The 24,003-nt window shown below is 42.1% G+C and overlaps 1 protein-coding gene across 8 annotated transcripts; it reads right to left on the reverse strand.

Annotated features, from left to right (window-relative positions):
- Positions 1-8,217: 8,217 nt before the first annotated feature.
- palm1a (paralemmin 1a) lies at positions 8,218-23,739 on the reverse strand. 8 transcript variants are annotated; one of them, XM_047373965.1, is made up of 12 exons: positions 23,655-23,739; positions 23,449-23,520; positions 23,329-23,357; positions 22,313-22,352; positions 21,174-21,254; positions 15,042-15,169; positions 14,843-14,906; positions 14,697-14,718; positions 14,566-14,634; positions 14,407-14,472; positions 9,511-9,642; positions 8,218-9,108 (listed from the first exon to the last, which is right to left on the reverse strand). In XM_047373965.1, exons 4-12 carry the CDS (start codon positions 22,346-22,348, stop codon positions 8,483-8,485), a joined length of 1,224 nt encoding a protein of 407 aa, XP_047229921.1. In that variant the 5' UTR covers positions 22,349-22,352; positions 23,329-23,357; positions 23,449-23,520; positions 23,655-23,739; the 3' UTR covers positions 8,218-8,482. The 8 variants fall into 8 exon arrangements, with proteins under 8 accessions (XP_047229921.1, XP_047229918.1, XP_047229922.1 ...); XM_047373962.1 differs by having other exon boundaries at positions 23,449-23,571; XM_047373966.1 differs by having other exon boundaries at positions 23,489-23,520; positions 23,655-23,707.
- Positions 23,740-24,003: the final 264 nt, after the last annotated feature.

A 24,003-nucleotide genomic window follows, 5' to 3' on the forward strand; every position in this document is an offset into this window, starting at 1 on the left:
GCTCAGGAACACACACACACACACAAGTTTTCAGGATTTAAATCAGATGATGACCAGCCTGGGCCCACTGAGCCCAGTCAGAACATCATCCTGACAAGAGGCAGCCGCTGCTCAGCATCTGAACTTTGAGCAGAAAACGTTTCATTCAGAACCTCAAGTAGATGTTAGAATAAGGTTTAATAATCAGCACAAAGGTGAAAAGTCCAGATATTGTTTGTCTGAGAAGGAGGCAGTACACTTTTCATCAATTTTTTCCTTTAAAAAAATCAATAAAAACCACATGAGTAAACTAAATTGTGGGTATTTTCAAACATTCAACATGAGACAGAAAACAGAGAAAATCTTTCTTCATCCTTCCACATCCAGATCTGTGCCTCATTTACAGTTCCAATATGAATCCCAGCTGGATTAAATCTGATTGTATCATCTTTAAATAAAATAAACTGGGGAAAAAAGACTTAAATAGCAATAATAACATAATTGAAACAGACAGTGAGCCCTGAGGAACTTCAGATTTAAAATTCCAGCAATCAAAACCTAGACTGAGCATTTGTTCAGCTTCTGTCAGAGCTTTCTCTCCTCCTCCTCACATCGGCAGCCAAAACACAGACTTCTGATGCTACAGCCGTGGTGTCTCCATGGAAACAGGGATACTAATGGGATGTCAGGATTCTACTATCATGTTTCCTCAGACTCATAAATGATAAGGAAAATTATTATTATTCCTAAAGTAGCAGGGCTTGTACAGGGAATGTAAGCATACATCTGAATTCTTGTTGTAATACACTTAGCAACCTGCAGGTGGCAGAGTCCAGCAGCTGAGAATAAGGCTGAACTTTCCTACAGATGAGAACAAATTGAAGAGAATGCGGCCTGTCTGAGTCCCTGATGGAGACCTTCATCATGAGAGCGAGGATGACCTTTCAGGTGATCTCTGCCTGGTAGTTACCATGGTGACAGCAGGTTGTGCTGTATGGTCCCAGGTGCTCATCAACACTTAGAGACATGAAAATTCAGATTCTGCAGAAAAAGAACAGGAAGCTTGGCATCTGAAGGAGATAGAAACCTGGAAGCTTAGATGGATCTCTTGCAGAAGGTTTTAATGATTTATTTGTTGTTTTATTGGCATGACAGAAACCCAGAACTGCCAGTAAGCTCCTGAGTATCCGCCCGAAACACGTAGAACACCTTTAGACTGACATCTGTTGAATCAAAGACTATTCTGCTGATCATCTACTGCTTTTAATCAGGTAGAAGGTGTTGCTACAAAGATCTTTCCAACAACAGAATAAAACTCTTTTTCATATTAAACGTTTTTAGTTTCTTCAACAATGAATCAATCAACAGATTTAAAAGTTGCTCTTCTCAGAATAGAAGCTCTGAACAGCAAATCCTTTTCTGTTTTCTGGTTGTTTACTCGGTCATATCATAGTATCTGGGTGAATCTGGAAAATCCTGGAGCATTACTGGCTGGTATGCATGGAAACCATAAGCCGCAGAGGAGCTATTGTTAGATCTGCCTTCACATTCTTGTTAGTTTTTTATTTATTTAGTGATGTGTGTGGCCCAGGTCATATGTTCACTCACTGAGCAGAATTTCCCAACTGAGACAGTAAAGTATCTTTTCTATTCTTCTAAGTTTTATGAGTTTCCAACAGCGTTAAAGTTATTCCACAAGCTTAATGTTAATGGGAAAACCCAACTGTGTCCAAGTTTGAATCATCTGACCCAAACTGTGCAGCTCAGATAGGAGGAAGCTGGTTCCAGGTTCAAAAACAACCCAAGAGCCACCAACACTTAGGTCTGCCATGAACTAGAAACAGCTGGAACACCAGTATCACTCCACAGTGAAACTAGTTTAATATCACCGTGGACTGAGAGGACCAGGAAAGAATCTCTTACTCCAACATTAGCACCTTAAGCGTGATCTCCTTAATATTGGAGTTTGCTTGTTAGAGGTGAGTTTGTTAACTCACACAAGATCCCAGCGGACATAGCTGGGAGTCTCGGATCTCCGTGGTTTACCTTCCCTGGGGGAAGTAGACGAAGGCGGCACCTTGAGCAGGAGCAGAAGCAAAGCAGTAGAGCCGGCGTGCTAGCTAAGCTACAGAGACCTGGCTACACTCATCCATCCTGGATTCTGCTTTTGAGCAAGCAGGCTACAGTGCGCAGCACCAGGACAGGGCTCTGGTACGAGCAGAGGAGGGGGGCTCTGTGTACATTAATAACAGCTGGTGTACCAACACAGTAACTGTAGACGGTACCTGCTCCTCTAGCCTGGAGTATGTGACTGTTAAATGCAGGCCCATCTATCTCCTGAGAGAGTTCACCGTAGTCTTGGTAACTGCTGCTTACATCCTACCAGATGCTAATGCTAGCTCAACTGTTGGACAGCATTAGCGACCAGCAGAACCAGCACCCTGACGCTGTATAGTGTGGGGCTTCAATCAAGTGGACTTAAAGGCAGTGCTCCCCAAACTCCACCAGCATGTAATGTGTGCTACATAACCCTCTACAGCAACCTCAAGCTGGGTTACAAGGTTAGGCCACTACCACAACTGGTCCAGTCTGACTACATGTCTGTTTTTAATTCCTGCGTATGTCCCCCTCAGGAAACCTGCTCTCACCACTACAAAAACTCTTAAAATGTGGTCTGATGATGTCTTCCAACAGCTGCAGGACTGCTTTGAAAGGACCAATTGGGAAATATTTGAAGACCCAAACCTGGAGGTGTTCCAGATAGTGTTCTGTTACATGAAGACCTGTGTAGACACTGTTACTGTGGAAAAATGCACCTGGGTCGACCCTAACAAAAAGCCCATGATGACCAGGGAGGTCCAGCCGCTGCTGAAGCAGAAAAACAATGCCTTTAGGTCAGGCAATAAGGGACTCTACAGCACAGCCCAAGCAAATGGCATCAGAAAGCCCAAGTCAGGCTATAGGAGGAGGATCGAGGACCCCCTGAAGAGCAACAACAGCTGGTACGTGTGGAAAGGGCTCCAGCAGCTACCTGACTACAAGACCAACCTCATTGCTGCTGATGGTGATGCCACCCTGACAGAGGAGCTCATCCTCTTCTTTGCCCACTTTGAGATGATCCCACCACAGGTAGTTGCATTACACCCTACAGCCCACAGTAGCTTCACGCTCACTGTGGAGGAGAATGAAGGAACGCACAAGTTGCAGGCTGTGAAGCTGAGGACCCGACGATCTCCCCAGATGAGTGCTGAGGGACTGCAGTGACCATCTGGCAGTCCTTATCAGGATTTCTAACTTTTCACTGTGGACCATAACTCTGCATTCAACACCATTTCTCACAGTCTTGTGGACAAACTGAGGGACATTGGACTGCCACACTCCACCTCCATGTGGATCCGCAGCTTTCTGTCGGGTCGCAACCAGAAGGTCAGACTGGGCCAACATACATCTTCGGCCTTCGGCCTCAGCACCTTCTCTTAAACTACAATCGTACAGCAACTAAGCTCTTCTTCCTGCTGTCTCGATCTTTTACCCACAGCTTTCCTTAAGAAAGCTTTGCCTGTAATAACGTCTGATTTAACACAAATAATAAACACGTCCCTTTTGTCAGGTGTTTTCCTCCAGCCCCTTGGACCTTAGTGCAGCATTCGACACTGTTGATCACTCCATTTTATTAGAGCGCCTGGAAAACTGGGTCGGCCTTTCTGGTACAGCACTCAACTGGTTTAAATCCTACTTGAAGGACAGGGACGTTTTTGTGTCAGTAGGTAACTTTACATCAGAGAGCACAAAAATCACATGTGGCGTTCCCCAAGGGTCCATCTTAGGGCCCCTCCTATTCAATATCTACATGCTCCCTCTAACTCAGATTTTAATAAACAACAACGTAAGTTATCATAACTATGCAGACGACACACAGCTATACGTTACGATGTCACCAGGTGACTATGAAGCAATTCAAGCGCTGGGTAAATGCTTAGAAGAAATCAATGCATGGATGGGTCTAAATCTTCTTCAGCTGAATCAAAACAAAACTGAAGTAATAATCTTTGGACCAAAGGAAGAGCGTTTAACAGTTAGCACACAGCTTCAGTTAATACAGCTAGAAACCACCAGTCAGGCTGGAAACCTGGGTGTAGTGATGGACTCAGACCTGAACCTTCAGAGGAACATAAAGACAGTAACAAGGTCGACCTTCTATCACCTAAAGAACATCTCCAGGATTAAAGGACTAATGTCTCAGCAGGACCTAGAAAAACTAATTCATGCGTTCATCTTTAGTAGAATTGATTACTGTAACGGTGTCTTCACAGGTCTGCCTAAAAAGTGGATCAGACAGCTGCAGTTGATCCAGAACGCTGCTGCCCGCGTCCTCACTAGAACTAAGAAAGTGGAGCACATCGGCCCGGTTCTAAAGTCCCTACACTGGCTCCCCGTAGCTCAGAGAATAGACTTTAAAATACTTCTGTTAGTCTATAAATCACTGAATGGCTTAGCACCAAAATACATTACAGACTTGTTGTCAGTGTATCAACCACCCAGACCTCTCAGGTCTTCTGGCTCAAATCTACTCTGCAGAACCAGAACCAGAACCAAACATGGAGAAGCAGCTTTTAGTTCTTATGCTCCACTAATCTGGAATAAACTCCCAGAAAACTGTAAAAGCGCCGAAACCCTAAGTTGTTTTAAATCAAGATTAAAAACTTATTTGTTTAGAGCGGCCTTTGACTGGGCCATCTAAACATTATTAGTTAAGTTTTCAGTCCAACTTTCCTTTCATTTTCTTATAATTTTATCATTAATTTTTCATTTCTTATCATCTTAGCACTTTAATTATTTATTTTTATTCTCTTTAATTATTTGTGTTCATTGATTGTTTAATTACCTTTATGCTACTGTAATGTACATTTCCTATTACGTCTCTTTCTCTTTTTTTTCATGTACAGCACATAGTCTTGCTACTGAAATGTGCTATAAATGAACTTGCCTTCACAGGGCTGTGTATTGAGCCACCTGCTTTACACCTATGACTGCACTCACCACAACACCATTGTCAAGTCTGCAGATTACACCACAGTGGTGGGGTTCATCTCTGGGGGGTGAGTCTGGCTTTAGGGATGAGGTGGAGTGCCTTATGCAGGCAGTTCTTGTTTTAGAAAAGAACTGGAGAGTTTGGGTTGTGTCTCTGACAGGCTGGTCTGCTGTATGGGGTCCCTGCAGGGAACTGTGCTGGCACAGTGCCTGTCCATCCTCTACACTGCAGACTCTACCTCATCAACTCCCCTGGTTGGACACCTTCAGAAGTTCTTTGATGACTCTGCCATAATCAGCCTCGTCACAGGTAAGGACGACTCAAGAGTACAGAGAGTGGACACAGGACTTTGTGGACTGCTGCCAGCTGAACCACCTCCTGATCAATGCCCGGGAATGCCAAGGAGCTGGTGATGGACTTCTGCAGTCGTAGACCCACCACACTGACACCGGTGAACATCCAGGGAACTGACATTGAGGTAGTGGACACTGATAAGTATCTGAGTGTTCACCTGAACAATAACCTGGACTGGAGACCCAACACAGATGCTCTTTACAGGAAGGGCCACAGCAGACTTTAGCCGCTGGGGAGATTCTTCAGGAGTGCTCAATGCACTCCTGTTGGCATCTTCTATCGTGTTGTAGCAGTTGTTGGAGCAGGAGTTTATCTGCAGCTGAAAGGAAGCAGTTAGATAAGCTCATCAACACCATAACACCACTTTTGGACAATGTCTCCCGCCTCATGCATGAAGCTGCTGCAGAACTAGAGGGCTTCCTCATCAACTGACTGTTGCATCCAAGGTGCACAAAGGAGTGGTATCACAGATCCTTCCTACCAGCAGCTTTTAGACTTTATAACCATCCCTGCTCCCAACAAACTCAATAAGTGTTCACATCCCTGCTGTTGTTTACACAGAATTAACACAAATATTTCAAAAGCAGTTTGTATAGTGTTTTTTCTCTTAATGTACTACAATTGTACCTTTTGTAGAATCTGGATCTGATATTTTTCATAATTGTATAATTTTCTTCAGAGTTCGTATATTTCATATTACTGTACTGTCTCTACTTTATTTTTATTTTTTATTATTATTGAAGAGCAAATAAAGGATTACTCTATTCTATTCTATTCTATTCAGATTCACTCCAGTTCAAAGGAATCAAACTTCTGATATGAACTGTATAAATCTTAGTGAACTGTTTTGGACTGGAATGTTTTCTTGTGATTGATTTTTAATTATTCTGAAAGTCAGAACCAAAACATGCTGAGACCGTCTAACGGACTGGAAAAATGGAAACCAACTAAATTTGGGACATTCATTTCAGACACGTTTCCAGCTCAGCATTTAGCTGAGTTCATCTATTTAATTTAATTTAAGCTGATTTTCTCTGCCTGTAAATGATGTAAGTCTGCATCCTCCTGCTTTTATTAACTCTTCATGCTGTTATCTTTCATCAGATGGATCCACGTCTCAGGAACCTGAACTGATGTCTGTAGTTTTCGGGATCTCCTCACAGTCCAGATACTGGAGTCAGGACGATGGTCTGAGAGGTTTACCTGGGTGACAGGTAGCAGAATCTGCTCAGGTTTCACAGCTGAAAGGCTTTGATGAAGTTAAATGTCTTAAACCTGAGAGCTTCACCTGAAATCACTTGGGGCTTATGTACAGACTTGCATGATTTCCTGTTAAAACATGGTGCAGATTTTAATCCAGAAACACACAGAAGCTAATCCTGTTGTATAAACTGTTTAACTAAGCCTTGAACATGTGATTCTCTGTGTCTTCTCATGATAAGAACTGAGCAAAATGTTAGCTGGAGAATCAGACATCTATTAATGCATGCACGGATACTAACACGTACTGTTACTGTAAATAAAGGCAGAAGGATGTCGATGAAAGGGTGAGACCTTTCTAACTTTATGCATCTACTGTAAACACGGAGACAATCAGCAGCTTGGTGGAAAACTCCAAGTGTGGAGTTTAACCATTTAGAAGAAATAAAGACAAGATGATGTCTTAACAGTAGCTTTTTATGTACATCGAGCCAGTGTGCACGCACATCAGGAGGATAAATATCCGGACAGTAAAATGAACTGAGCTACCAAGGAGCCACCAATCCCCACTGATCCAGCTGGGTTGGGAGTCAGTTCCTAACCTTGATAGAGTGAATCGCACCAGGCCACAGCACTGTAGACCTGGTCATAGATCAGCTGAAGGAAAGAAATGTATCCATACTTGGACCATTGCAGCTCAATCCTCCAATTACCTGAAGAAAACTGGCTCTCACCATCTGCACGTTAGTATTGGTGTTAGACTATGTTCTCATGTGAACTAGTTTTCTATGAGTTTTTATCTTGTATTACTTGTGTTCATGCTGCATATTGTTGATGCTTCCTTTATGTGGTAGCAGTGCTGCGGGACTATGTTTGTGCATGTTATTCTAAAATTGTCCACTACCTGGCAACATTGAGTTCTCTGCTGAAACTAACACTGTTCAGAAGGAGATGTTGGTAAAACAAAAATTGAATATACAACCACCTGACGGAGAAATGGATGGTTTATGGTGAAGATGAGTAATGAGCAAGAAAATGCAACGATTGGCTGGCTCAGCTGTGTTGTGGGAAATTTATTAACCTAGCTGACAGCTGGGATGGCTTAGCTCAGGGTCCAATGGTGCTGTCTGCCAGCTCCCTCTGAAATGTCCCTGTCGTTAGGAACCCCGCTGTAGTCAGCAGTTGTATGGATACAGGCAGCACACAGCTCTTCAAAGCACCACTCCAACACTGGTGGCAGCACTGAACACAGTTCCAACAGGATTACCCTTAAAAGGGACAAATGAGTCTTAGGCCAGAAAATCCTGTTTGGCTCTAATTCTTGCTCTCTCATCATTGATAGTAACCTTTAATGTTTAATAATAATAGTTTTTACATCATCAACAGTTTCCCAGTATACCTTCTAGGTGTCGCCAAAAGGGTAGATTATTACAAACCAGCCTAAGAGTTGTTGTGGATCTGAGCTCATTTCCACAGTCAGTATTATTGATGCACAATTTTGTGCCTACAGACCCTTTGTAGATGAGCCCCCTGCCCTCAATCACAGACGCGAAACAGGACGCTGTCATGTGAGCATGAGGCAGGAAGTTTATTTTACAGAGACCTCTTGTGAAAGGTTCACCTGCAGCCTGAGGCCAACACACAGACTTAGCTTCATGTTAACTCCAATTTATTTCCTCCTTTAGAAGATGGACAACAAGCATACAGGTAAACACACCTGGGGAGGGTAAAGCTAACATGCTAATGTGCTCAGTTGTGTTGGAAACAGGAGGCGTATTCAAGTGAAAGAAGAGTAGAAATGAAAAGATTTTGTAAACCTGATGAAGGAAACTGCAAGTGATGCCATGTTGTTAAAGGCAAAGAACTGTGCAGTGGGTGGAGTTAGAATCTGAGTCATTCGGACAGGTCACATGATGGTCACATGATGCTACAGCATTTACATGGCTTCTTCTTCTTCTCCACTATCGCCCTTCCCTCCACCGCCGCCTCCCCATTGCTCGCCACTATCATTTCTGAAGGTTTGTCAGGTGTGGGTTGGGCAGCGGAGGTCGGAGGAGCAGCAGAGCGGGCCGCAGAAGCAGAGGCAGGAGGAAGTGGATCTACCTTTCTGTCAACATCATCGATTAGCACCAGCTCTGCCTTAACAGTGCCATGCAGCCCCAGAACCTTCCTGGTCTCATCCTCATCTTCCACATTCTGGTAGCCCATAAACACCATGGTGACCGGGTTTTCAGCACTGGCCTCTGCCCCTCTCGGTTCACCACCTACTTTGGCCTCCAGCCCGGTGATCTCTGCAGCGACAGGTGGGGCCGGCGTGGAAGTCAGCATGGCAACTGGCATGTGGCTAGGTGCAGGGCTCCATGTGGGCCCGGGACCTGGTTCTGATGTGAGGCCCAACTCCCGTAGGACCTCTCCTGTTGGCAGGGAGGTTACCGTGGTGACAGACTGAGACATTATCGAGGCCTCGTCAGCTTTGTGGATGAGATCTTCAACCTCAGAGGAACTGAGCAGCTGAGCGTCTTCGCCGTTCATCTCATGGACCACTAGGGGACAGGCAGAGACAGGTTAGAGGGGGACACCAGACACACCTGTAGCTGAAGGAGCAATAAAAACAAAGCACTGGATGATATCACAGCGTGCAAGACTGAATGTTTCCCTCAGCTGCAGGTGTCACTAATGATCAGGTGTGAACCACACTAACCTGATTTGTTCTCCTGAAAGTCAGGTGTGGATCAGATTATTGTGTTTCTCATGCATGCATCATGATGTCATCAGTTGCGGTTACTTTAGGAGAAAGACACTGAGTCATAACGAACAGAATGTTTTCATATTAAATCTGGAACCATCCTCCTCATCACCATTAGGATCCACTATGAGGCTGCTCGTCTCTTCTCATAAAGCCCGCTATGTTTGTGTTTATCTCATGCTGGTGTTCCCCTGCTGACCTTTCTGCTCATCTTCATACACTTTGACCCCTTGATTGGAGAAGTCAACAGGAAGTTTGGTGTTAGTGGACAAGACCCGGGTTTCCCCCGTCACTCGGTCCCGCTCTACTTTAATTTCCACTGAGTACATCGCTGGAAGGAAGGATGTGGTCAGAGAGGTTGACACACAGATTGAAGCAGCTACAACATGAAACAGGTGTTAGTAAAAATGACAGACAGCTGTTAGAGACACACAGGTGATACTCCAACCTTGAATAACTCCCGATGATGTCAACATCACTGTCTCATGTCCTGATGTCTGACCTGCCAACCCTGCAATCTGGATTTCCAGTTAAATATTTCGAAACTAGAGCTGAGTGAAAACAAGTTGACCAAAAATGAATGGTAGCTACAGCTGCAAACCTTTGTTAGCAGGTTCATGAACCTGTTGTTAATGTGCAGTAAATAAGTGAATATCTAATCAACCTGTTAACATGTTATAAACCTGTTGGTAACATTTAATAAATCTGTTAAGATGTTATAAACATGTAGTTAACATGTAATAAATATGTTGTTAACATGTTATCAACCAGACAATTCAAAGTGCTGTACATGAAAAAAAGAAACCATAAAAGACATAAAAGGAAAAGTACATTACAGTGGCAGAAAGGTAATAAATAATTAAAGAGAATAAAACATGAATAATTAAAAAGCTGATAATAAAACAAATTTAATAAAACATTATGATAAAATGATAAGAAAATGAAAGGAAAATGTTTAGATGGCCCAGTCAAAGGCCGCTCTAAACAAATACGTTTTTAATCTTGATTTAAAACAACTTAGGGTTTTAACACCTTTACAGTTTTCTGGGAGTTTATTCCAGATTAGTGGAGCATAAGAACTAAAAGCTGCTTCTCCATGTTTGGTTCTGGTTCTACAGAGTAGATTTGAGCCAGAAGACCTGAGAGGTCTGGGTGGTTGATACACTGACAACAAGTCTGAAATGAATTTTGGTGCTAAGCCATTCAGTGATTTATAGACTAACAGAAGTATTTTAAAATCTATTCTCTGAGCTACAGGGAACCAGTGTAGAGACTTTAGAACCGGGCCGATGTTCTCCACTTTCTTAGTTCTAGTGAGGACGCGGGCAGCAACGTTCTGGATCAACTGCAGCTGTCTGATCCACTTTTTAGGCAGACCTGTGAAGACACCGTTGCAGTAATCAATTCTACTAAAGATGAACGCATGAATTAGTTTTTCAAGGTCCTGCTGAGACATTAGTCCTTTAATCCTGGAGATGTTCTTTAGGTGATAGAAGGTCAACCTTGTTACTGTCTTTATGTTCCTCTGAAGGTTCAGGTCTGAGTCCATCACTACACCCAGGTTTCCAGCCTGACTGGTGGTTTCTAGCTGTATTAACTGAAGCTGTGTGCTAACTTTTAAACGCTCTTCCTTTGGTCCAAAAATTATTACTTCAGTTTTGTTTTGATTCAGCTGAAGAAAATTTAGGCCCATCCATGCATTGATTTCTTCTAAGCATTTACCCAGCGCTTGAATTGCTTCATAGTCACCTGGTGACATCGTAACGTATAGCTGTGTGTCGTCTGCATAGTTATGATAACTTACGTTGTTGTTTATTAAAATCTGAGTTAGGGGGAGCATGTAGATATTGAATGGGAGGGGCCCTAAGATGGACCCTTGGGGAACGCCACATGTGATTTTTGTGTTTCTGATGTAAAGTTACCTACTGACACAAAAAAGTCTCTGTCCTTCAAGTAGGATTTAAACCAGTTGAGTGCTGTACCAGAAAGGCCGACCCAGTTTTCCAGGCGCTCTAATAAAATGATCAACAGTGACGAATGCTGCACTAAGGTTCCAATAATACCAGCACCGTGGTTCTTCCACAGTCTGCATTTATACGGATGTCATTGAACACCTTGACAAGAGCCGTCTCTGTACTGTGGTGAGCAGGAAGTCTGACTGGAAGACATCGAAGCGGCTGGTCGTTGTTAGGAAGTTGTTTAACTGCTGAAACGCAGCTTTTTCAATAATCTTACTGATGAAGAGGAGGTTTGATATAGGCCTGTAGTTCTGTAGTAGCAGCTTGTCCAAGTTGTTCTTTTTCAATAAAGGTTTGATAATTGCTGTTTTCTGAGCCTGGGGGAAAACACCTGACAAAAGGGACGTGTTTATTATTTGTGTTAAATCAGATGTTATTACAGGCAAAGCTTTCTGAAGGAAAGCTGTGGGTAAAACATCGAGACAGCAGGAAGAAGAACTTAGTTGCTGCACGATTTCTTCTAAGATTTTGTAGTTTATTTGGTGAAATTGGGAAATTTTGTCAAAATCAGTTCTAGTTGGAGACAACATTGGTCCTGGAGTTGATGTGGATGTTCTGACTGCCTCTCTGATCTTTTGGGTTTTTTCAGTGAAGAAGTTAACAAATTCATTGCAGGTCCTGGTAGAGTGGAGTTCAGATGCTACAGTTACAGGAGGGTTTGTTATCCTGTCGACCGTGGCAAATAATACACCAGCATTGTTAATGTTTTTACTGATGATCTCAGAAAAGAAAGATTCTCTTGCATTTTTCAGTTGTAGGTTATATCTGTATAGTCTCTCTTTATAGATAATATAGTGAACCTGGAGTCCAGTCTTTCTCCACCTGCATTCAGCTTTTCAACACTCCTTTTATTCACTTCTGACTGGTGGAGCACTTCTCCATGGAGACATTTTCTTCCCAGAAACGACTTTCACTTTAATTGGAGCAATTGAATCAATGATGTCTGAGATTTTAGAATGAAAGTTATCTACCAGCTCATCTACAGTGTTACAGGACAAAGTGGAGGTAGAAGAGTAAATCTGGTTAAAGGTTTCAGCAGCACCGTCCTTAAAGATGCGTTTTCTTATCATGTCTCTTTGGCAAACTGAGTCATTGCAGATGATGCTTTCAAAAATAACAGAAAAGTGGTCAGATAGAGAAACATCAGTTACAGACACCTTGGAAATGTTTAGACCCTTAGTGATGATCAAGTCCAAAATATGTCCCTGTTTGTGTGTTTGCTGTTTAACATGTTGAGTCAAACCAACATTTCTAAGAGTGTCACATAGATCTATTGGACTTCTGTCTTCAGGATTTTCCATGTGAATGTTGAAGTCTCCCACAATAATTAAACAGTCATAATCAACACATATCACAGATAAAAGTTCATTAAAATCACTGATAAAGTTTGTTTTGGACTTAGGAGGCCTGTAAATATTCAAGAACCTGGTTCGGACCGGGCTCTTTACCTGGAGAGCCACATATTCAAAAGAGTCAAATTTTCCCAGAAATACTTTTTTACCCTCTAATAAATCTTTAAACAAAGTAGCCCCTCCACCTTTTCTTTGCTGTCTGCTCTCACAAAGAAAATAGTAGTTTGGAGGCGTCGCCTCTATCAGGATGGGAGCTTCATTAAATTCATGTAACCATGTTTCTGTTAAAAACAGAACATTAAGATCGTGGTCAGTAATGAAGTCATTGATTAAAAATGATTTTCCTGATAGAGATCTAATGTTCAATAAAACCAGTTTATATGACTTAGTTGCTGATATTAACTCTGTGTCTGGTTGTACCTGACAGTTTATGGCTTCTGTTGATAGTTTATGACTGTCTCTTATCCTTTTAGCTTTGTTCTTTCTGTCACATAGAAGCACAGAGATTTTACAACTATCTCCTATTAGGGGCCCATGTTTTTCCTGGACATGATCATTTCTGATAGAGTTACCACTGGGGCCCAGACTGTATCACAAAGAAGTGATTTGAAGGTCCTGATTAGGAGGAGATAGATTAGGAGGTGGTGGAGGTCTGCAGCATTTGGAAGATGTTGGTTTAGTAGCAGGGCCTCGGCCACGGGGGGTGTTGAATGGAGAAGATGTCAGAACCATTTGGGTCCCACTCTTAAAAACTTCTTTCATGTTATCAATGAAACCAGAAAAGCAAGAATTGGGCTCAGTGGGGAGATGGGAAAGTTCTATGTGGTCTGGGTTGGGGTCATGGGTGATAGGGGTTTAACAGGGGTGTTGGTCAGGGTCAGGGTTTGGGGGGAGGGGGTTTTAACAGGGGGGGTGCACTTCTCCTGTGAAATTTATCGGAAAGAGGCCTTTTGTGATGAACTCTCTTAGCCAACTGCCTGGTTATCTCCATCTCTGCTGGAGCTGTTGGAGGCAGCGTTATCATTGTTGTTGATACTCCATGTTCTCTGCTGAAGGTCGAAGCTGTTGGCGGATTATTTACTGAATAGAAGAGATTAGATGCGAGACGTTTGGCTCCTGGCTTGTTCAAACAGAAACCATCTTGCTTGAAGAGTTGTCTTTTTTCCCAAAAATATTAAAGTTGTCGATGAAGTTCACAGGTGTAGTAGCACATGTTTTTTTCAACCATTTATTAATCATCAGAAGTCTTGAAAAAATCTCATCTCCACAGAAAATCGGTGCAAAGGGTCCCCTGAGAAACACCTTGATATTGAGACCTCCAACAATATTCAGAAGACGAGTGAAATCCTCCTTCAGTCTTTCTGATTTTTTCTTAGCCACGTCATCCATGGCTCCACAGTGTATAATAAGGTTTTCTAGAAAAATTTAAAATAATAATAATCCTTGGGAGTCCCTGGTATTTTAGTCCAACTTTTCTGTGATTTTGGCAAAGAGATAAATAGTTAAGAGTAAAAGAATGCAAGCTAGCAGGGATTGGAGCAGAAAAGTGTCTAATAATAATGTATAATAAATGTTAACATGTCATAAATATGTTAACATGTTATTAACCTGTTGTTAACATGTAAAAAATAAATGAAAACCCTGTCATCTGCATGCCTCTTCTGGTTGACCTGTACTTCACCTCCAGTTCAGGTGTAGTTTATCTGCTGAACATCTCAGACTCACCTTTCTTCATCTCTCCCAGTCCTTCTCTTGATTTGCTGACTTGAAGACTTTTGTGAACTTTGGCCTCTGCAGGGTTTCATTGGACAAAGGGGCAAATAAAAAGACCGAATGTAACGCCATCACACTTTACTGTAATTTGACTGGTGTAATCACTCCCACCTTGGATCATCTGACCTGATGGCTTAGCTCCGCCCAGTTGGATTCTGCTTTGACCTTTAACCTGAACAGCTGATCAAAGACATGGGTCAGATGAAGAAGCAACAAAACAATACACAGAGAAAGTAGTTTACCTGGATCAGGAGCTGACATCACCTGGAGACACAAACAAACAGACAGGAAGTCACCCTCCACAATCAAAGCCTCTGTTGAGGCAACAGCTGAGACGCTTTTCGAAATAAAATGATCACAATGAGATTCAGTCCGTGTGTTTACTTACAACACAGTGTGTTACGGGCTGACTGACAGATCCAGTTTCCAGACTTAAGAGATCCTGCTCCAACCTGCAGACCACAAACACACAGATACATTCATAAACTCAGGGATAAATTAGATGAAACCCTTCAATAAATTAGTTTTAAACAGATTGGTGCAGACGTGTTTGAAGCAAATTAAAGTCACAGTAAACCAGATCAGACCTTCTGACTGACTCCTCAAGGTTCCTGGTCTTGGCCTCGTCCTCCTCTAGCTGACTCCGGACCTGGTCATGATCTGGTCCAGCAGTTGGGGGTCCTTCCAGCAGCCAACGCTCCCTCAGAGCTTTCGACTGAAGGGGAAACAGTCATACTGACGCATCCAGGTGAATATGGAGAACATGGTTCTGTTGTTGTCAGTGAGTTTGGTGGATGCTACCTTTCTGTCAGACGCTGATCAGAATGGTGCTGTAAGAACTAGAGAATCCACTGATAGATATGCGCATGAAGAGGAAGCTGGCGGACCGCGAGGTGGAGTAGACGTGTTTGGGACGAGCTCCACCGTAATTCTTTTTCTTTTTGTGCCTGACCGAATTATTCTTGAGCTGTTACGCTATAGTCCCTCGGTGGCTGGATGCAAAATGACTAGAAAAGGCAAGGGACTCAGATCTGAAAGTCTTTTTGTGACGATTTTGATGCAAAGGACAAAAACACAGGTGCCATAGCAGCTAGCGCTAGCTCTGCTGCTTCGGCTTCAGCCACCGACGAAGATATTCTAACCGCAATACATAATATGAATAATGCGGTGGATGTGAGATTTGATGAACTTAAAGGGTCCCTTAGCAATCTTGAAAGAAGTTTATCGACCATTTGTGATCGTGTTTGTGCCACCGAGGAAGCTATGGGAGCTCATGAGAAGCGTCTGGAGGAGCTGGAGAGGCAGCATGGGAACCTGGCTTTAATGTGTATGATAAGGCGGGCTAGGAAGGAGGATTTGGAGTCCTGCTCTTGGAGGCAAAATATCCGCATTATTGGAATAAGAGAAAAAGCAGAAAATGGCGGACCCTCCGAGTTTGTTGCCAAGCTGCTCTCCGTTTTATTGGGGCAGGAATATTTTGATCAACCATTGGATGTCTTCAGACACCAAGCCAGGTTCGTGGTTACGGTCAAAGATAACACCAGAGTGTTCAATACTTCTGCCCACGGTGAGAAATTTCTGAATGGAGAGGTTCGGGACTGGAACACTGACTCTGGCATAGGCTAGGCTCTAGGATCACACCATACGGCAGAATGTTACATGTACTGTGAAATGGGTGAGGTCAAATTATTTGTTTAATAAGTACGTTTGCTTGTAGCATTGAGGTTGTTTGTTTGTTTGGATTGCAGTTTTTCTTCTTTTTTAAGTGCATCCATCATCAGGGTTACACCTTTCCTTTTTGTGTCTTTCTATTATTTTACTTTATATAAAACAGATGGCTTATGTCTGGAAAATTGAGTAAAAACAGTGGGAATGGATTTACATTTGTCAGTTGGAATGTTAGGATGCTAAACACCCTGTTAAAGAGAGGAAAAGCGTTAGCTCATTTACGCACCATTAAAGCTGATATACTATGTTTTCTTCAAGAAACATATTCTGGGCTTCTTACGTTTCGCAAACAAACTTTAGCACAAAGATAAGAGGTGTTGCTATAACAAAAAAATATACCTTTTATCCACAAGCACTAAACTATTTCTGGTAACAGGGGCAGATACTGGATTGTTACAGCAGAGCTAAATTCAACTCCAGTCACCTTGGTTAATGTTTATGGCCCCAATTTTGACGATGCAGTTTTCTTTCGGAACCCTTTTTAACATTATCTCTAGTTTGCCATATGCTTATACTAATATTATCTTAGGTGGAGACTTGAACTGGGTTCTAGATCCTTTTCTTGATCGGCAGCACCGAAATATGGGAGCGTCTCAAAGTAGTATAACTATTAATAATCTTATACAGTCATTTAACTTAGTGGACATTTGGAGACTTCTTCACCCCACAACAAAAGGCATTTCTTATTTTTCAGCTGTGCATAAGACCAATTCAAGGATTGACTATTTTATTTTAGATTCTAAGCTCCTGTCAGATATTTAAAACTTAATCACAAACAGAGTAAATTTAACTGGCCATTAAATAATTCTTTGTTAAATAAGGAATGTCATTCTTACTTATCAAGCAAAATAGATCTATACATAAACACTAATGATAACATGGAGGTAAAAGATTTTACGTTCTATGAAGCCATGAAGTCTGTTCTGAGGAGTCATATCATATCCTACGAAGCTGCTAAAAAGGAAAAATCTAAATATAGGATGAGCAAAATTGATAACCAATTATCTGACCTTGAGGCATTATATAAAGAAAATAGCTATCTGGAGCTGGTGAAGAATTTTCTGTCACTGAAATATGGTATAACTCAATAATGTCCAAGGATATTTCACGTTTGCTTGTCCATGTAAAACTTTGAATTCGGGGACTGATCCCACAGATTGCTGGCTTGTCAGCTGCACTCTCGTTCGTCTAGAGCCATTCATATTAATGAATGTCTTATTAATTTTTATAAAGAGGTTTATCGGTCCCATGGAAGTTGTGATAGTGGGGTAATGGAGCAATTTTTGAGAAGATCGACTTGCCAAAATTATCGAGAGAATCCTCCTCCTTGTTGGATAAAGATATTCATTTAGATTAAATACTAAAAGTGATCTCTTCTGTTCCCAACAATAAAGCAGGGGGACCAGACGGGATTTTTCAAAGCATTCCATGAAAAATTAGCCCTTTCTATATTGCATATGCTCAATCAATGCTTGCATATGTGTTGGTTACCCCTACTTATATTTCTCTTTTACCTAAGCCAGATCGAGATCCCTGTCTGGTCTCCTCATATCACCCCATCTCTCTACTATCTATAGAGACTGAAATTCTCAGTAAAGTTTTAGCAAACAGATTAAAGGAACACATTTGCTCTATTATCCACCCCATTCTAACTGGTTTTATGCCTGGTAAGCACATGTACTTTAATATGCGCCGCTTCTTCCATATTTTGTAAACAAAGCATACAGAGGAAGCAGCAATAATATCCTTAGATGGCAACATGCATTTGACCAAGTTAAGTGGCCATATCTGTTTTTTTCACTTAAAAAATTTGGGTTTGGGCCCTCTTTTATAAAGTGGATTGAGCTCATTTATGCTAAACCAACTGTTTCCATTATCACTAATCAAGTCTTATCACGCCCCTTTACAATAAGTCGTGGTACTCGTCAGGAATGTCCCTTATCCCCTTTTTTATTTTCTATTGCTCTTTAACCATTAGCAGCAAGTATTAGACAAAATATTTTAATCTCCCCAATTAGTATCCTCAGTTTAGAACAAAACATCTCGCTTTATGCGGATGATATACTTTTGTTCATATCTCATCCTGAAACAACTGTACCCCCGCCTGTGTCCTTAATCAACGAATTTGGTAAATTCTCAGGGTTTCTGTTAACTGGCACAAAAATGAACTTATGCTTATATCTGAGAAGATTAATTTAACATATATTCACTCCACATCCTTCAAAAAAACATTTGAATCTTTCACCTACCTCGGTATAGCTGTAAGAAAGGATCCAAGGACCTTCTCCGAATGAATTGGCATAAAAAGATTGAAAAACTCAGAGTATAGACAATTGGAAGACACTCCTAATCTCTCAAGTCGGTAAAATAAGCGCAGTTAAAATGGTTGCGTTGCTACGTTTTGTTCATCTTCTCCAATCTCTTCCCTGCTATATTTCACAATCTCACTTTAAGGAGTTAGATTCAGTTGTTGTGCCTTTCCTTTGGGGCTATAAATCTATAAGAATCACAAAGAAACACTTATGCAAGCCGCATGAAGCTGGAGGGTTTGTCCTTATCAGATTTTAAGATGTATTACTGGGAGGTACACCTTTCAGTGCTGTCTTGGTGGAGAATACCCCAGGCACCCCCCTCCTTGAGCCCCTATCCGTCTTGGTTGTGTATAGAACAACAGGTATGTTGGAATACCTCCCTGTTAGCAATGCTTAACAATCCCACTAAAGTTAAAATACATAAATCTCAATATAGTGACAGCTTTGTAATCAATAACTCTCTGAGCATACGGGAACAGGTTAGACTTTATATTAAAGCACCTAAAATGTATACAGACACCCCTATCTGTGAAAATCATGCTTCTCAACCTGGTCTAAATGATGCTGTCTTCTCGGATTGGAGGCAGAGGGGCATCTGTAGCCTAAAAGATCTTTATCTGAAGGGAAAACTTTGCTTCTTTTTCACAACTTCAAGCAATATATAAAATTCCCAACTCCATTTGTTTTTAGATATTTGCAGGTCAGATATTTTATCAAAAAGAACATACCAAATTTTGAATCCCTGACTGAGTATAAAACTCTGGAAGAAATGATCAAGTCAAACCCGAGCCTTCGTGGGGCACTCTCCTCATTTCATCGAATCATTCATAACAATATTTTATTTAATACTGAGAATTACAAACAGTCCTGGGTGGTTGAGCTTAATATAGAATTGAGTGATGAAATTTGGGAAGACTGTTTAAGAAATATTCATAAATGTTCTGTAAATGCTAGACATAATCTCAAGCAATTTAAAACAATTCATAGACTTTATTTTTCACAAGAAAAACTACATAAACTTTTTCTAGGCGTTTCCCAATTTTGTATTTGTTGTAAATCTATGACAGGTACTCTAGCACACTCCTTTTGGTTCTGTAAAAATATTCAACCATATTGGAAATCTGTTTTTCAATGTTTTTCTGATTCATTTGGTAAAAATGTGTCACCAAACCCTCTAACAGCAATTGTGGGAGCTGTTAACACTGTATCTCTTGCTAATAAGTACGGATAAGCTGGATTCAGTCCCAACGGTTGCTCAGTGGATGGGAGAAATGTTCGACATGTTGCACCTTGACAGACTAAGACGGAGTTTGATCAGACATGGGACTCTCTTCTGAATTACATTAAGGGCAAAGAATCGTGATTCTTCGGCAGCTTTGTGATCTTGACTGTGCCAGGATATATAAGTTCTTTATAACTGTCAATTATTCCTTTTTTTAAAGAAGGATAATTGTGTTTGGCTCATCTATGTAGTTGTGCACTGTTCTGTTCAAGTGTTCTATTGTAGGTTCTTCTGCTTTTTGTTGTATTACCGACAGAACATAAAAATCTAGAAAAAACAAATAAATAATATGGGCATGAAAAGGTGGTTCCTTCATCAGAACCAGGCTCCTTTGTCCTGTTTTTGAAGACAGAGTTGTGAAGTGAAGGTACGTTTTTTCAGTGAAACCAGATGAATGAATGAACACTGATAGTAAATCATTTACCCCAGCTATAAACATGTTTGATCCTTAACTCCTTCCTGATCCAGTTCAGGCTTAGTTTTAGTTTCAGTACCACGTGACTCTCTGACTGTCCAAAAAACTAAAAAACTGTGTAACTGGTTTCTAACTTGAATCCAGTTTCCATCTGTTCAGCCCTATTCCTTTTTTTTCTCCCATCGTTCCTGCTGCCAGAGGAGGTACCAGTTGCTTGATGACTTTGGATCAGATCCAGTTCGGCATGTGCTCCCTTTGTCAGCTGGGATGTTATTTAAAGCTGCAGCTGCATCTCTGATACACAATATTTTTACTGAGCAGCTGTTGTTTGTTAGGCTGCATCTCACCACACGTCTGGATCCATGGTCATATAATAACCACAGATAAAACACTGAAACACTGGAGGGGGCGGGGGGTGCACTGGGGGGCAGATGTTGTTTAGATGATCTATTCATGAATCATCAGATCTGATGTTCATCCTACATCATTAAAGTTTTCAGTTTTTCCTAAATGATGATTGGATCAGGAGAAAGTGATCGTTTGGACCCAGAACCTCCTCATGCTGAGCAGATACCCCAGAGTTTGCAAACATTGGACTCAGACCAGCTAGCAGAAGAAATGAGGTCCTGGTTTGTTCTGTTCCTAACAGACCCTCAGACTGGCTGTAGAACTGCAGTACTGAGGAGATCAGCTGTTTCCTCGCCAGGTGATTAGATGGTTTTGGCAGAACCCCTGAACCTGGCCTGACTTGGCAATCATGTTTGTTTGGGCATGAACAGATTAAGTTCAAGATCTTTTCTCAGCGGTTAGTTTAGTTACTTTCATCTGCTCCTGGAAATGTTCAGGCCACTCCCATTCTGAGGCACACCTATTTAGGCCACCCCGCTTTGAGGTATTTGAAAATGTATGTTCTCAGGGGTGTAGAGCAGGTTGTTGCCATGGTTACACATTCTGTGGGTGGAGCTGGAGATATAGAACCAACCTTCAGGTGCTGCAGAGCTCTCTTTTCATCCTCCAGTTGACGATGCTTGTTCTCCATCTCAGCCTGCCACTTCCTCTTCTCCTGAGGCATGATGGGAAACTGAGTCAGTTGTGTTATATCTCTTTTGATAAAACATCCTCTTAAACAGCAGTGACCCAGAACCAGAGAGTCGATCCTCTGTCCCTCAACATGAACCCTCAGGTTTGAGAAGATGGATCAAATCCTGAAATCTAAGGTTCTGTATTTCTGATGCTTTTATTTTGAAAATGTTCACATAAAGGTCGTGGTTCCTTTAAAGGTTTGTTCATCATGTTTGTTTCTCTTTGGCTTCTTATTGCTGCTACCATCTTATCTCATTCTAAGCCCTGCTTGCTGACTGCCAGGCATGTTTGTCTCTGAGTGTGTGTCTGAATAAAGCTGGCCTGGTTTGAATGCAGTGCTGGGAAAGTGTCTGTTTCATTTCAGTCAGACTGGATCGATATCTGGATCGATGGAAAGCTGACCTCAGAACTCTTCCTGTAGTTGAGCTAACAGCTCCTTAACTCAAGGCACAGACACAGCCTGGACTCAGTGTGTTCTCACAAAAAACCCGTTTAAAACGTCTCGACCTCCATCACTGCTATCTGTGCTCAGGTGTGATGATCTGGTGCTCCAAAACATTACAGGATCCAAACTCAAGTTTTCTTTAATGTCAAGAACCGACGGATCCAGCTACCAGACCCGCTCAGAGCTCACACAGAATGGGTCAGACTCTGCAGAGACCGGTGCTGTGTAGGAACCCTGACTGCATCTCTTTCTGCTATAAATAGGATTTTATTCTTTTCAGACGTTGATTCTGGTTAAAGTGATCAGCTTAGTTTTCTGGGTTTCCCTGGTATCTGTTCCTGGTCCGTGTTGTTGGACAGAAGTCCATGGTTCTGATTTTCTTCATGAATAACCTGAAGTAGCCTGCAGACATGTCTGTGAAATCAGGTCTTCCACAAACAGGTTCTGATTCAGCAGCTCAGGGTGTCTGTATGTTCTGTGTTTCAGACTGAAGCTGCTCTTGGTTCTATGTTCTGTTGGACCAAACATGTGAAACCTTCATGCTCAGCTTCTGGGTCAGTTCTGGTTAAAACACATTCAGAGTAAAAACTCACAGCAAGTAGTTGCAGACGGTCCTGATGAACGTCCATCACTCTGAAACAGAAACACAGACGGGTTAGAGTGAGTTCTGATGATCTAATAAACATTTGACTCAAAGTTCTGGACCACACAAAGAATTGGAAAACTACAAAAACTGTTAAAGAAAAAGGAAAATAAGTGCCACAGAAAACCGAGTCAAATTAATTTCTACGGAAAATAAGGGCTCTTTTTGATCGGTTATGGATCTCTCAGAGAACAGAAACTTCCTGACTGGATGTTCAGCAGCAGAATCAGAACCTGGGGATCAAAACACTTTGCTCTGGTTCCTTGTCCTGATACGAGGCTCCGTCCCGCTGATGCTGAACAAGAAGATGATTTCAAAATGGACTTATCATGTCACCAGAGAATGGTTCTGTCCCTCTGTGTTTCCAGAACCTTGTCTGACCCAAATGGACCTAGAAACACAAAGGAGAGGCTGAGTTTCCAACAAGTTACAGAAGAGTGGTTCTAGTGGGAGAGAGGTTCTGACAGGAGGCAGGTTGGAGGAACCTGGGACTCTTAAAGAACTTTGTGATCCACCATCAGGATTTCCTGAGTCTGCTGGTCTCACAGACCAGACGAGGACCTTGAAGGTCTGAAGGACAGGTCAAAGTCCTGATGTTGAACATGTTGATGCTTCCTGTAGCTGACCTCACGAGGAACTTTGACCTCCTTGGTTTCTTCCAGGGGCCACAGACCTGCTGGGGCTCCCTCAGCCCTCTTGGGACCCTCTCAAACCTATGGGCCTTAGGAGGACTTGTAGTCCTCCCTCTCTGCAGGTGTTTCTGCAAGTGTTCTCAATCATCAGAGCTGTCGAGGCTCCTCCCATCCCCATCACAGAAAGGTCACTGAACCTGTACCAAGGATCATCAGGACATTCATGTCTCTAATGTTGGGTCTAATGTTCAGATCATGGCTTTATTCTACTCCATATCAATAAATCTGTTTATTCCAACGGAAGTAGCCCGTGCTTTTAGTCTGAAAAACTCACCGGAAGTCAGGCTGTCTGCGGGCGTCCACCTTGATGTGTCACAATAATCACAAACACAAAAAACTGATCAATAACTAATAACAACAGCTATTGTAAATCACTGATCACATTACTCCGCACAGGAAAGTAGAGCCAGCAAAGGAGGACCGTCGGCACCGACCCGCCCACGCCGGTTCTGCTGCAGAGGAAATACTTTTGCCGCACAGTGACGTCACATCGCATGTACTCACAGGCACGCGCATTCAGCGAGAAAAGCATAAACAAAAAGATTTACAACAAGAAAATAGAGAGAAAACAGAAGAAGAAGAAATAAAATGAATACTCACTCTTAGGGGCAGATCAGTCCGCTGCAGGTATGCGATGTGATGTTCATCCGAGACACAAAATAGACCCGCCCACCGGGATGCGGAGAGGGGGAGGAGTCGCGATGTGAGCTTACAAATGATGGAAAGGTTCTGACTGGTCCAAACCAACATGATCCAGATCATCTCTGATAGTGTTATGTGGTGAATGTGATGCATTTCCTCTAACTGGTTCTGAACTCCATCCTGATCCAAGCTGCAGCAGTCCAGCAACTTCATTTGGTTCTCCTTGATCTTCTAGGAACATTGTTCAGCTCTTCTGAATGAACAGCTCCAGAAGGAGGGGGAAGAATACTTAAAAGGCTCTTAGGGT

The sequence above is a fragment of the Girardinichthys multiradiatus genome, chromosome 9, assembly GCF_021462225.1.
Source record: "Girardinichthys multiradiatus isolate DD_20200921_A chromosome 9, DD_fGirMul_XY1, whole genome shotgun sequence".
Taxonomy (NCBI): Eukaryota; Metazoa; Chordata; class Actinopteri; order Cyprinodontiformes; family Goodeidae; genus Girardinichthys; species Girardinichthys multiradiatus.

Bases quoted from the DNA above. Each gene is read 5' to 3' on its own strand.
- palm1a (XM_047373961.1), bottom strand. From the start codon at position 23,586: ATGCTTTTCTCGCTGAATGCGCGTGCCTGTGAGTACATGCGATGTGAC. The intron at 21,255-22,312 runs GTGAGTTTTTAC...ATCATGCCTCAG, and splicing joins ACCGTCTGCAACTACTTGCT to GAGAAGAGGAAGTGGCAGGC. The intron at 14,635-14,696 runs GTAAACTACTTT...GTCTTTGATCAG, and splicing joins GATGTCAGCTCCTGATCCAG to CTGTTCAGGTTAAAGGTCAA.